The sequence below is a fragment of the Centrocercus urophasianus genome, unplaced genomic scaffold, assembly GCF_019232065.1.
Source record: "Centrocercus urophasianus isolate 14NV4802_14NV808 unplaced genomic scaffold, USGS_Curo_1.0 seq_11, whole genome shotgun sequence".
Taxonomy (NCBI): domain Eukaryota; kingdom Metazoa; phylum Chordata; class Aves; order Galliformes; family Phasianidae; genus Centrocercus; species Centrocercus urophasianus.
The window spans coordinates 12,162,566-12,176,852 of NW_024884253.1; the positions used below are offsets into that span (position 1 = coordinate 12,162,566).

Genomic DNA, 14,287 nt, shown 5'->3' on the forward strand with positions numbered 1-14,287 from the left:
CTTTTCTTTTTAAATTGTTTTTAAGGACCAAAAAGTATTTTCCTTTTTACCCATGAAATTTGGTATAGAAATCATGTCACTTTAAAAGTTGTTTTGTTTTGTTTTTTGGGGCTCATTGTGTACTTTAAGAATTAAAGTACTATTTCTGACAGGAGGAATCTCAACTATTTTTCCAATGCCTATGCTGCTGCAGTCAGTGCTGTGGACCCAGATGCTGGAAATGGTGAACTGTGCATTAAGGTTCCCTCAGAGCTCTGGAAACACATTGATGGTAAAATAGAGACTGTTTACTGAAAGCTTAATTTAAGATGCCACAGAATTGCTATCTGCAAGTTTGTATAGGAGAATAGGAGATCTAAATAAATAGAAATATCATTATGTTATTTTATGAAATGGTGATTACTGTTTTCTTTTGTTGTCACTCTTTTTTCCAGCTGAAGTCTGAAAAATAACTTCGTGATTGTTGGTATAATGTGGTTGCAGCACCCTTTACAAACTCTTGAGTGCTGCTGGGCCCAGAAGTATACATGGGTGTATTGGAATGTAGTGGGTGCTAAATTATAAGTGTTTGAAGCTATTTAAAGTATACATGTGTCAACAAAGAAAATAATTTACCAGAATCTGTCTATTTACATGTTTATAAAGCTACATTCACTTTGAAAACACTTGTGCAGTGTTGTCAGCTACATCTTACTGGGAAATACTTATGTTATGTTATTGTAATTTTAGTTAAACTTCCTGTTGTGTTACTTGCAAACCTAGAAAGAAAAATATTCCAAGTATATTTATTTTCTCAAAGTTGCAGTGCCAGTTTATGGTTGCACTTCTTGGCTAAACTTCTCTATCTGCTTGAATTTCTTTTCTTGCCTGTCTCTTCATAGGTGAGATTTCTGTGAAACTGAACCAAAGCAAAGACACTTCAGTCACAGGAGAAGCTTTAAATATAATAAGAGGTTTTAAAAAACTGCAGATTTTAAGTGTATCTTCTTAGAATGTGCCTGGTACTTGCAGTTTTGGTAGAAAATTGTTTCAGTAGCATAACTTCAGCAGTATACAAACAAAATCACGATAAAGGTACAATAACTGTATAAAGATTCTTTACTGTTGAGGAATAGGAAGATTAAGTGCAACTCCAGTTGAAGTTTTTTATCAATTAATAAAAATTCTCATAAATTCATATCCTGTGAATTAAGAGGTCTCAGTTTTGTAAGCTCATGTATTTGTAAGATGCACCTGTAAGGAGGAGGAAGTAAGCAGATAATCTTGAAAGACCAGTAGTTTGAAACTGAATGATTATTCTGAAATAACTTTCACATAAGTTATGTATGTACTCTGATTTCTGTCTTGATGCTGCAGAGTTGAAAGTCCTAAAGATGCACATAAATTTTTCTCTGGACCAACCAAAAGAAGGTCTTCATTTTGTGGTACCCAACATGGAAGGCAGCATGGCAGAAAGAGGTGCTCATGTCTTTTCATGTGGTTATCAAAATTCTACAAGGTAAGAATACTGTCTTTGAATGTTAGGCTACAGTTCCTATTTAATCTCAAACTGTGGGTGTTTGGAATGACAATTTCTCTGAATTCTTGGTAAAACTGAACATTTGAAAACTTAATTGCTGCTTGAAAGAAGCTCACCAGTGTGAAATAGCACTTTACCATGAGGATTTCTAGTCATTACAGGTCGGGAGTTAATGGCAAAGAAATTTGCAGTGCTTTGTGAAAGCAGTGTATATTAATCCGCATTCCCATATAGTAGAAGTGTGTCGGTGTTGACAATATTAAAGGATACATTTGGAACTTGAAAGAAATATCATTTGTGAAACATAAGCATAATTGTTAACCATCTTTCCCTCATGCTGATTTCCCTAGATTTTGGTTTCCTTGTGTTGATTCATATTCTGAGTTGTGTACCTGGAAACTTGAGTATACTGTGGATGCTGCAATGGTGGCTGTTTCAAACGGAGATTTGGTGGAAACTGTGTATACCCATGATATGAGAAAGAGGACATTTCATTATATGCTGGCAATTCCAACTGCTGCTTCTAACATCTCCCTAGCCATAGGACCTTTTGAAATTCTTGTTGATCCATGCATGCATGAGGTAATAATCTTCATAGATGTCTCCTTTTCTTTTTAGTAAAGAAGTAGCTACTATTTAAAAAAAAAAAATCAGTCTATAAGAAGAGCAAACTGATAAATTTTTATAGAGTTAGACTTGTATAAAGTTGACATTACGAACCATTCTAAACTTCATTTCTGTGCTGAAGTTAACTTTTGGAGAAAACAGTAATACTGAAGGTTATTTATAGCTTCAGCTCTATTAGGTTATCTTGTAAATGATAACACTGGTTCACTAGATGTTGTGTGTCTCATTCGTTATCATGTAAGAGAAAAATAATACTCCTGAAGACACTAGACTACGAAGTCACAAAAAAAAATGTCATGTCATGTTAAATGATAGACATCAGTAGGTAGATGTCATCTTTACCACATTTTTAAAGACAATTGTTTGTTGTTACTCTCACAGTGTAGGTAGATATCCTGGTGCACTTTTCTGCCGCTATAATTACTATCATGGCTTGAAAGTGGTTTTTTTTTCTGTTAGATTTGTGGTAGTCATACCATTTTTGTTTGTTTGTTTTTTCTCTTTCATTAATTAATTTGATGTAAATGGATTTATACATATTCACCAGTTCTGTACCAATTTTTTTCCTTTGTAGGTGACTCACTTCTGCTTGCCACAACTACTTCCATTGCTCAAACATACCACGTCATACCTTCACGAGGTTTTTGAGTTTTATGAGGAGATTCTGACCTGCCGCTATCCGTACTCCTGCTTCAAGACGGTTTTTATTGACGAAGCGTATGTTGAAGTAGCTGCTTATGCATCCATGAGTATTTTCAGGTTAGTATTTGAGAAAATGATGCTTTTTGAATCCGTGAGCATAGAAACTTTAAGACTATTGGGAAATACCTGATGTTATTATTTTTATAGCCTGAGTTTTGGGTTTCCTAGTATGAAAAAACCATCTTTTGTTGACCCGACAGACTTGTAACAGCATTTCTAATTATGTATTTTTTAAAGATGTTGGATTCGCATCTTCAACAAAAAATGGGCAGAGGTTTTCTGATTTAGAAGCACCATGCATGAAATATTTAAAATCAGCTTAAATGTAGACATTCCATTATGTTTTGTTTTTCTTCAGCTGGGAGAGGGTAGTATGAATCCAAAAGATTTTCACCAATTCAACTACTTTGGCTCTATAAAAGATAAATTCTGTGTGTATATATAATAGCAGATCTGCCCAGATTAATGTTATTTAAAAAAAAAAAAAAAAAAAAAAAGCTGATCTCTTGCTGGAAAACCAGTGAAAGAAATAGTGTATTTGTTTTGGCTTTTAAAACAAGGTCTCTTTTTATTTATTTATTTCTGGGGGGGGGTTGCTTTGCTTGAGCTTGTGCTCATACTGTGTTATTCTCTTTTTATGGGGTCCAGCACAAATCTCTTGCACAGCGCCATGATTATAGATGAAACTCCACTGACAAGGAGGTGCTTGGCACAAGCCCTGGCCCAGCAGTTTTTTGGGTGTTTTATATCCAGAATGTCCTGGTAAGTATTTTCCTGTGGAACTCACTAGAAAAAGGGAAATTTAGGGAACTGAAATTTGTTTTGTCTATTGTATTTTACCAGAATTATAAGTGAAGAAGTAACTGTAGAACAAGCAGAAGAATAATAAAACCATCTCAGTAAATGAAAATCCAGGATACCTTTTTTTTTTCCCTTAGAACAGGAATGTGAGATGTGTACGTTCAGAGAACTGTAGTGGTTAAATGTGTCTTCTCTCAAATTGTTTTACTCACTGTGCTGTGCTTTGGGAGCTGTACATTCATAGAGGATTATTACCAGAGAATTTCTGTCAGAGATCTGCCATTCTTTTGCTTTGGATTCCAGCTCATGTTCATTTTGTGGTTTTTCTCCGCGTTCTTCTCGCTTAAGACGTAACTCTAAAGGTGTTTGTAAGTAGGTGTCCATTGAATTGTGCAGGTAGGTATTTTGTCTCATTGCTGTCCAAATGTTCTCCATTGCATTGAGAGAGGTATCAAGAAATTAAGATCATGTAGATTAGGAGACATTTTAACTTTCCTATCTATTTCCATTATTTTGTTATGGTTTCAGAGGTAGTTTGCTTTTATGTTTTAATGTGGACTTCTGTGGTAGAAGTTCAGTTTTCACTGGCTCTTCAGTTTCATCGGACCCATCCACGGGCCAAGTTACATAAATTGGTTCACAGCTCATCAGACTTCTATTGACTTAGAGAATGTTATATAACCTGCTGAAACCTGTGGCTATTTTGAGCTAGTTAAAAATACCATCCATTATGAAATACTTTCTGAAGTGTCATAATTCGTGGTTCTTTCTCATTATAGGTCAGATGAATGGGTGCTAAAGGGCATCTCTGGTTACATATATGGCCTTTGGATGAAAAAAACTTTTGGTGTTAATGAATATCGCCACTGGATTAAACAGGTAATAACATAATAGTAGTATTTCCTACTTATATTGTAATTTGTGGATGTAGTATCAAAGTTTAAAGCTAAACACCAAATATATTAACCAAAGTATGTTTCTGCAACTATCTTACAAATAGTAGATTTCATCTTTTTTTTGTGCAATTGGTTTTTTCTTGAGTTTTTGCTCACAGACAGGAAAAAATCAACAGAAAAACAGTACTTTTTAATACTTAAAATAGAATGCAAAATTCATAAGGAGATCTTTTTAGTGAACTGAAGTTGTAATACTGTGATGTTCCTGTACCTTAGAAAGGCTCTGGTTTTAGATCAGCAGTGGATCAGGTATTTTTTGGCCTCATTTAAATACTAGCTTTATAGTAAAACAGTAGAAGAATACCTGTTGAAGTTTCTCTCAAGTCAGTTGATAATGCACATATCATAGTGGTTTATCCTGTTAGGAAAACATAGAATCGTAGAATGTTTACATGGGTTGATAGTGGTAGGACAAGGGGGAATGGTTTTAAACTGAGACAGGGGAGGTTTAGGTTAGATATTAGGAGGAAGTTTTTCTCACAGGGTTTTTCACACCCTCCACTCTGGACAGGGACACCTCCCTCTGGGCCAGGCTGCTCAAAACCCCGTTGAGCCAGGTGTTGAAAACTTCCAGGGAGACCCTTCAGGGAGGGAGCGCCCACAACTTCTCTGGGCAACTAGTTCCAGTGTCTCACCACCCTCACAGTAAAAAATTTCCCCTCATCCTGTTACTATATGCCCTTATAAAAAGTCCCTCTTCAGCTTTCCTCTAGGCCCCCTTTGGGTACTGGAAGTCTGCTATAAGGTCTCCCCAGAGCCTTCTCCAGGGTGAAGAGTGAACTCTTCCAGCCTGTCCCTGGAGGAGAGATTCTCCAGCCCTCTGTTTGTCTTTCATGGCTCTCCTCTGAACTTGCTTCAACAGCTTCATGCCTTTCTTGTGGTGGGAGCCCCAAAACTGGATGCAGTACTCCAGGTGGGGTCTCATGAGAGCAGAGTAGAGGGGCAGAATCACCTCCTTCGACCTTCTGGTCACACTTCTCTTCATGCAACCCAAGAAACGTTTGGCTTTCTGGACTGCAAGCACACATTTGTTGCTGGCTTATGTTGAGTCTTTCATCAACTGACACCCCCCAAATCCTTCTCTTCAGGGTTGCTGTCAAGCCTTTCTCCCCCCAGTCTGTATGTGCTTAGGATCATCCTGATCCAGGTGCAGGACCTTGCACTTGGTCTTGTTGAACTTCATGAGGTTGACATGGGCCCACCTCTCAAGTCTCTCCAGGACCCTCTTGGTGGCATCCCTTCCCTCTAGGGTATCAACTGCACCACTCAGCTTGGTGTCATCTGCAAACTTGGGAGGTGTGCACTTGATCCCACTGTTTGTGTTGCCTACAAAGTTGTTAAATGACACTAGTCTCAGCACTGATTCCTGAGGAACATCACTTGTCACTAGTCTCCACTTGAATGTTGAGCCATTGACTGCAAGTCTCTGAGCAAGCCACGTAGACTGACAAGCATCATTTCCCCAGACTGATGTAACTTGAGGACCATTGAAAGTTTTGATGAATGCTCTGTGTTTTATTTCGTTCTTCTATGATCAATCTGATGAGCAGGAAAGTATACTTCGTTTTGTATGGGCTTGGCAGTTTTCTCATATTCTAGGATATGGATAGACTTTAAGGATAAGACTGAGGAAGTCATTCAAGAAGAGTTACTTACCCACAACTACTTGTCTTTACACTTCTGTTCTTTGTTCATATTATAGTTAGCTCACTTTCCCAAGGAACGCGTAAAACACAGTATGAATGTGTGATAAGAGTAAACCAAGTAACTTTTTGAAAGAGATACAGTGCAGTCTTGCTTCTGACCAGTTGTGTATGATGAGTGAAGAGATGACACTCTTTGGTGCTCAGATATTTCTGTGCCTGCATATTGCAAGATTGCATGTACCTTCCTTTGAATCAGAACATACTGTGGATGATTTTGGAGATGGGAAGGGGAACTTGTTGGGATTGTTGGACCTGAAACTTTCAATGTCTGTGGTGAAAGTTGATAGCTTTTTATTTTCATTCAGATTATTTTTGCCATTAGAGTCACCTGTACTGGAAAAGAAAGTTCTCTCTGTTGGTTATATTTCTAAATGTAATGGTGTGAGACAGGAACTTAATAGTCATAACAGCAGTGACTCTTCACTCTTTTCAGTGACATTCGTTTATAGAAAGATGTATATCTTCTTCATCTTGTCACATTTTTTCTACCAATGGGCTTTAATTACTTCTCTTACCCATGCAGGTACCCAGTACCCTATCCTTACCTGAATGGTTGCCCAAGGCATGTTCACCTCACCAGTCTTGTGCTAAACGTGGTTGTACAATAGAGAACACCAGAGTCCAGTGCTGGGTGCAGAGTTGCTTCTGAGTATTAAATGTTCATGTTCTCTCCCTATGTGTTAGTTAAGTGCTTCCACATAGAACTGAGAAATGCTGCTGTCACAGCTTCCCTTACTGTTTTTAATGTATTATTAGCATACAAAAGGATGCAAATTGATAGGAATCAATACACATCAAAATGTGTTAACATTGAAAATTCCTTGTCTAACATTGGATTGCAGACAACAGTTCACTCTCCTTATGCTAAAACTGACCTGATTTGATCCAGAAGCCATGTTGACTGTTGGATGACAGTGAGCAAACATCCTGCCTTAAGTGTGCTTGTTAACATGGGCACAGCAGTGCACAAATTCAGACACAGAGCCTGCTTCTGTCTGGCTTGGATGTAGGTCAAGGTGAGGTGAGCTTTTATATTCTGCAGTCTCCTATGTAGCAGTACCCAGTATTACTTTACTCTGAGTGGAAACGTTCAAATGAAAAAAAAAGGATCAGAAGAAACTTACTCAGAGGACAATAATATTCTTCAGATGTGTTGATATTAGGTTTAGATTATTATAGATTTAGGTGTTGTAGGTCGACCCACAATCAAGATCGAGAGCAAGAGTTAACTGCCAGTTTCAACTGTCTTATTATTGCTTGCCAAGCTGAGGAAGATCAATGGTTTTAAAATACTAGTTTGTGTTTGTAAACGTATTTCTTTAGGAGGTATGGCTTGAACAATGATGCTGAAAGCTTCCCTATCTTCTATAACTAATTTCTGTGCTTTCCAAAATTACGCTCGCTTACATGTGCTGTACTTCTTAGGAGTTGGATCAAATAGTGGCATATGAACTGAAGACAGGAGGAGTTCTGCTGCATCCAATATTCGGAGGAGGAAAAGAGAAAGACAAGTATGTTTATTTAGCCGCAAGTCATTCCAGAGTATGTTTTTATGGGGCCATTAATATATGCCTTGGGTGTGTTGTGCGGCGTAAGGCCAAAGGCTGAAGAACTTCAGCTGCCCAAGGCATATATTACCAGTCTCATAAAGTATCTTGAGCATATTGTATCACTGTTGTTTTATTTTTGTTTCAATTTAAATCTTGAAGGGAATTAAGTATAATGAATGTTTTTCATACTGTTACAGAAATACTTCTTAGTTAAAGGATGAGAGGGAAGATAGAGCCAGAATTTTGGCCTGAGCTATTTCTAGAGTGGTTAGTAATCTTTAGGCTTTTTTAGAGTACAGTTAGTTTTCTTTTTCTATGCTGTTTTTGCGTTCAACATATATTTTGCATTTCTTTTTACACTTACCTGTTATGATATGTTTCCTGCCAACTATATTTGCGTTATTGCAGTTTCAATTTACAATAGTCAGAATAAAAATTAGATTGGTTGATAATCCTATTTTCAACTAAATTAAAATATGGAAAGAAATATCCAGAAAAAAGTAACTTCTCATACAAATTAACTTCTGCACAGAACAGCTATCTCAAATTCTTTTCATATATATTGCAACAAAAACTTTGCTCTTCAGAATATTTCTTCTGAAAGAAAAAAATTCCATAGCCTAGGAGAACAAAAGAAGATAAACTTCAGGTTAACACTTCTGTAGATGAATGTTTCAGAATCCTCATTACGTTTTCATGTTGTGTTCTCCCTTTCTGATTTTGATTTTCTTCAGTTTTTGTGGTAGCACAAAATTAAAAGCTTCAAGAGATGTTAAATAGATGTATTTGAAGTGGGAGAAGCATATTTACAGGTTTAGGGTAGGATTAGGGGTCAATCATTTGATGTGTGCTCAAGAGCATGAGTGTTCTAAATTTTAATGGAAGAACTAATTCACTTTTCACTTTGACAAAGGTTCTAGGCCCATATTTAAGAATTGAATGATGAAATGTTCAGTGGGAAGAAACACATTACAATGGAATGAAATACAAATGACAGCTCTCAAATTCAAATGAACCAGTCTGTTTTGATTTGCTGTTTAATACTATAAACTGTAACAAAATCAATCAACACTTGGTAAATTTAAGAAGGCCAAGAATGTGGTCCCTAGCTTGGTTGTAATTTGTAAGAATTTTACCAAAGTCAATCAAGTAAGTATTTTGAAGCTGGACAAATAGTTTTATACCAAGACCAAATTATTATATAATGTCTGAGCCACAACCTCAATTTCCTTTTTGCATTTTGGTGTCATGGTTGCTAACCTTTCCTTACCCTACAATACAGAAATGTTCAGAATAACAGGGCAAGGTAGATATGGAAGACTTCAGTAGTTTCTAAACAGCAGGAAAGAGCAAGTAGTAAACCTAAGCATGTTCTTATTCATATATTCGGAGTCGGAGGGCGACTAAGATGATCAGGGGGCTGGAGCACCTCCCCTATGAGGACAGGCTGAGGGAGTTGGGCTTGTTCAGCCTGGAGAAGAGAAGGCTGCGGGGTGACCTCATTGCAGCCTATCAATACCTGAAGGGAACCTACACCCAGGAGGGGAGTAAACTCTTCAAAAGGGCTGACAACAGCAGGACTAGGGGAAATGGATCCAAGTTGAAGGAGGGAAGATTTAGGTTGGATGTTAGGGGGAAGTTCTTTACAAGGAGAGTGGTTAGGCCCTGGAACGGGCTGCCCAGGGAGGTTGTGGATGCCCCGTCCTTGGACGTGTTCAAGGCCAGGTTGGACAGGGTCCTGGGCAACCTGATCTGAATGTGTGTGTTTGGTGGCCCTGCTAGGCAGGGGGGTTGGAACTACATGATCCTTGAGGTCCCTTCCAACCCGGGTGATTCTGTGATTCTATGATTCTGTGATCTGTGATATATTCAGTACACTTAGAATGGGTAGTGTTGCTTAGATTCAGAAATGCATATGTTTTTTTAATCTTATGTTTATACTGACATTTGTGAGTAAAGCTGAGGAAATCTCCCATTAAATAACAGGATAGGAAAAGAATACTGAGGTGTTGTGACTGTCTTGGTCCTTGCCATCTCCTGGAATCTTAAGAGTTGCAGTTAAGAAGACAAGTGCTGGTATTCTGTGCTGTTAAAATGCTTCTTACTGGCATACAACATTGAAGTGCATGAAAAGATTAAAATTAAAAATACTTGTTTCATAGGTCTTTGAAGATTTTAGACGTTGTCTTTTCCAGAGATAGCTGGCATGAAAGATCAAGCTTCTACCTGTTGTTTTTGTTACAATTCTTTAATTAATTCATTCTGTCTTGCAGTGTCATAAAATCTTTGGACGAGTTATCTGATCCATCCTGAAATGCCTTAGTTAGGTGATCTGTAAGTGAGAATCACAGGACAACCCTATTTTGAACTCAGGAATGTTAAGCAGCTGGTATTTTCTGTATTACAGTGGCTAATTTGTCATTCTCCATCAGCCAACATAAAATAAGTCTGGATTCCTTCTTCTTAAGAAGTTGGCCTGACATGGCATGGGTCCATTTTTGAAGATGCTTGTTATTAGTTCATAGAAAAAAGTTCAAATGTCAAGCACAATAAAATACAGTTTCCTCAACTTTGGTTCATCATTAAAATAAACTCAGACTTGCCTTCTCAAATAATTGAAAAGGGGCAGAAAGGTCTTATTTTTCTAGGGAGGTACAGTTACTCTTCTACTTTGAAACTAGACTATAGGTCTGCTTATGTTCTGGAAGGTAAAACTTCAAAACACCCCAAAGTTAATTTTTTGGTGTTTTATTGCTGTACAGCCACTAAGTTCTACTTTTAAAAGTTTCAGGTTTTCACTGTCTGTTTTCTGATATGGAATGAAGTTAAACCATTTGAAATATTTTGCTTCAGACACAACTGTTGTGACTGAGCACCACAGGAAGTTCAAGCTATGGAAGCGGTGTGGCAGCATTAACGTAGTGCTTTGCAAAGCCTTCTTTGGCATGAGATCTAATTTAGAAGGCATCCATTTTCCAAAGCATTGAAAGCGTAAAGTTGCTAACAAAAGTAAAGTAATTCCTCTGGCTCATCACGTGAAAGTCTGCTATGAATCTTAAAACTCCTCCTCTTCTTTAATTAGAGCAATTGTTTACTTGATTGTGAATGTTAGTATTTTGTACTTTTAAATGGAAGTGGGGCAGGTAGAATGTCAGGTCATGAGTAGTTTCCAGACTCAAGTCAGGGATTCCCTGCTGTGTTTTTTCACTCCATCAGTGTCTTTTAGAGAAGTTACAGTACGGCTTGCATTACTTTTCTGTACAGCACTTGCTTGATTCCGTACATGCACCCCTGCAACCTTTCTGTGCAGTCATTTAAAACGTCATAATTAATAATAGTGTTAAAGCAATAGAAGAGATCCTAATGGTTGCTGTATCTGTAATTTTTGTTGCTAATAAGTTTTTTAGTTTTCTTTCCATAAATTGCAAAATAGAATGTTTTTGGTTTTTTTTTTTCTTGTTATTTTTCAGCCCTGCATCACATTTACATTTTTCTATTAAACACCCCCATACCTTGTCCTGGGAATATTACACTATGTTCCAGTGTAAAGCACATCTTGTCATGAGACTGATTGAGAATAGGATCAGCATGGAGTTTATGTTACAGGTCAGTATTTAAATGTTTTTGTGACATACAGAGAACTTCCTGTCTTTATTGGTGGCTTCTGTTCAAAAAATGGAGATTAAAAAAGATCACATCATTTTATGGTAGGATTCCATTTGTATTTTCAATTTCAAAAGTATAGAACAAATATAAAATTGTTAGAATAAGGTTCACTGATACTCTTATGTATAATTAGTAATATTTTTAATATATTGCTTATTCTCTTAATATTTAAGTATTCCTTTGCTTTAAATTGTTGTGACTGTTTATTACACTGAGAACCTGTTTACTGACTCATAGCTAGTTCTGTAGTTGATGTAATCAAATTATAAATGAAGTCATGAGCATCCAGCTTCTTCTCTTTCCACTATATCAATCTTCCATGGTAGGGGGAGCAGAAATCTTCATACTGGAAGAAGCAGTGGAATAGAAAACATGTAGTTTTTCTTGCTTTTTTTGTTTTTTTGTTTTTTTAATGTTTCATGATTATCTTAAAAAAGAGGCTGCTACAAACACCCAACTAGGGACACATTTTCGTATCAGTTTCAGATGCCTTTTTTTTTCTTTTTTTTTTTTTTTTAAAGCACGTCTTGTTTGAGCATCTGGTAAAATATGTCAAACTTGTCAGTTTTATATATATTTTTGTTGCCCTCTTTTTTATGTTTTAATAAAAATACTAACTAAAAAAGGAGTTCTGTTACCTTATACATTAACTATATTATATATTTTTTATGAGACCAATGATAATTTCTCTTCACGCAATGCAATGCAAGCAAGCTGAAGGGTTGGACACACATGTGCTGAAAGCTATTAACAGCAGCTGTTGTCAGGCTGAAAATACAGGAGATTGAAAGCTTTCCTTAAAAAAAATTTAAATTATTCTTTGTAATATATTAAAAAACCTAAAACAATAGCAAAAAGGTAAATGAAGAACCTCCATGCTTTGTTTCTAAAAAGCAGATATATTCCATGATCTGTTTTACTGTAGATAATTTTGGAAAATGTACGGACTCTTCCTAATTTTTATATTAAGCCGTGCACAGTAAAGCAGTATGTGATGTGCCAGCTTAAGTTACGGAACAAACAGGAAACTCCTAGAAAGCTGCTTAGCATACTTGTTAACTTCTGCATTATGGTTTCTTTTTTTTTTGGAAGCCAGGTGATGAGGTTTTGGTTTTTTTTATTTAGTTCCAGTTTATTTGCACATAAACAGGAAAGAAAAGCTTATTTTGTGCATTAAAGTGCTCAATTAAAACAATAACTTTTTAAAATCATTTTAGGTTTTCAACAAGCTGTTGAGTCTGGCTAGCACGGCTTCATCTCAGAAGTTCCAGTCACACATGTGGAGTCAGATGTTGGTTTCCACATCTGGGTTTTTGAAATCTATCTCAAATGTCTCTGGCAAGGACATCCAACCTCTAATAAAGCAGTGGGTGTATCCTTTTTATTCTTGGTCTGGATTGTTAATATTGAGAATGATTTTATTTTTTTTTTTATTGGCACTACTAAAGGAATGTGAAGGAAGGTATTTCATATCTTTAAACAGTTAAGTACATTATTCTTTGAATTAGAAATCGATGTGAGACCCAGGTTCACTGTCCTTTTGTAGTCATTCAGCATATGCTATCATTTGAGGTGTTCTTTACCATAAGGGATTATGATAGCTGCGATTTTTATTTTGAAAGAAGCACAAGAACTCTGGTAGAATTTAAGGCCAAATTATACTAAAGGGATTCCAGAGGACACTGCCCGTAGAAATATGCTGAAGTCTGACATGGAAAATGTTATAGTCTGGTGCACTTTTAGATGTGATTTCCAGTAAATCAGCATGGAATGAGTAACCTAAAGCACAGATTAATAGTTTAATGCATTTAATAGCTTGGTAGCTTGCGTTAGTCCAAAGTTGGGTAGAATAAACCTTTAATTGTTCATTTTTCAAATGTCTGTGATACTAATCAAGAAATAGAGTTTCTTGTTTTAGATTGTTTTGAGGGCAAATTTGAATTTGCTTTATTTAACTGATTTCACTGGGAGTTTTAGTTATTGTGGCAGCAGATTAAAATGGTACTTGACTTCAGCAAAGCCATGTTTTATTGTTAAAACAGAAAGCAAAAATAGCTGCTTATCTTTAGAGTATTTTAATGGATTTTCACTACCAATAACATCCATGCATCTGTTTCTAACTAAAAAAATCAGTGTAAAAGTAATATTTGTAGAATAATCATCAGAAGTGCACAAAATGCGAAGACATTATTCCAACTTTCATATTTTGATGTGCCAAGCACTTGAGGAAAGTAGATATTTTATCTGTATACACTGAGACTGCACCTGTGTCTAAATGTCAGTGTTGCTATCTGAGGTGAGTGGATCACTCGCAGTCACCTTGCAGCCTTCTCTTCTCCAGGCTGAACAGCCCCAGCTCTCTCAGCCTGTCTTATGGGAGAGGTATTCCATCCTTTGGATCATGTTTGTGGCCACCTTCTGGCTGCGCTGCAACAGCTCTGTGTCTCTCCTGTACTGAGGACTCCACATCTGGACGCAGTTCTCCAGGTGAGGCCTCACCAACGCAGAGCAGAGGGGCAGGATCACCTTCCTTGCCCTGCTGGCCATGCTTCTTTTCATGCAGCCCAGGATATGGTTGGCTTTCTGGGCTGTGAGAGCACACATTGCTGGCCCATGTCCAGCTTCCCTTCCACCAGTACCCCCAGGTCTTTCTTGACAGGGCTGCACTCAATCCTTTCATCCCCCAGCTTGTAGTATTAACTGAAGAGAATCATAGAATTGCTCAAGTAAGAAAAGACATTAAAGATCTTCAAGTCCAAC

At 37.0% G+C, this 14,287-nt stretch overlaps 1 protein-coding gene across 7 annotated transcripts in view; it reads left to right on the forward strand.

Annotated features, from left to right (window-relative positions):
- TAF2 (TATA-box binding protein associated factor 2) overlaps window positions 1-14,287 on the forward strand; it is a 75,403-nt gene that overhangs the window by 7,642 nt on the left and 53,474 nt on the right. For 6 of the 7 annotated variants that reach the window (XR_006167168.1, XM_042809042.1, XM_042809038.1 and 3 more), the window contains exons 4-12: window positions 153-271; window positions 1,357-1,498; window positions 1,870-2,101; window positions 2,721-2,905; window positions 3,497-3,610; window positions 4,429-4,528; window positions 7,737-7,822; window positions 11,332-11,467; window positions 12,745-12,899. Coding sequence is in view for 6 of the 7 variants with exons in the window: in XM_042809042.1 (XP_042664976.1) it covers window positions 153-271; window positions 1,357-1,498; window positions 1,870-2,101; window positions 2,721-2,905; window positions 3,497-3,610; window positions 4,429-4,528; window positions 7,737-7,822; window positions 11,332-11,467; window positions 12,745-12,899 (1,269 nt within the window). In the remaining variant the exon portion in view is untranslated. The remainder of the gene's footprint in view (window positions 1-152; window positions 272-1,356; window positions 1,499-1,869; window positions 2,102-2,720; window positions 2,906-3,496; window positions 3,611-4,428; window positions 4,529-7,736; window positions 7,823-11,331; window positions 11,468-12,744; window positions 12,900-14,287) is intronic. The other variant, XM_042809039.1, reaches the window with a different exon arrangement.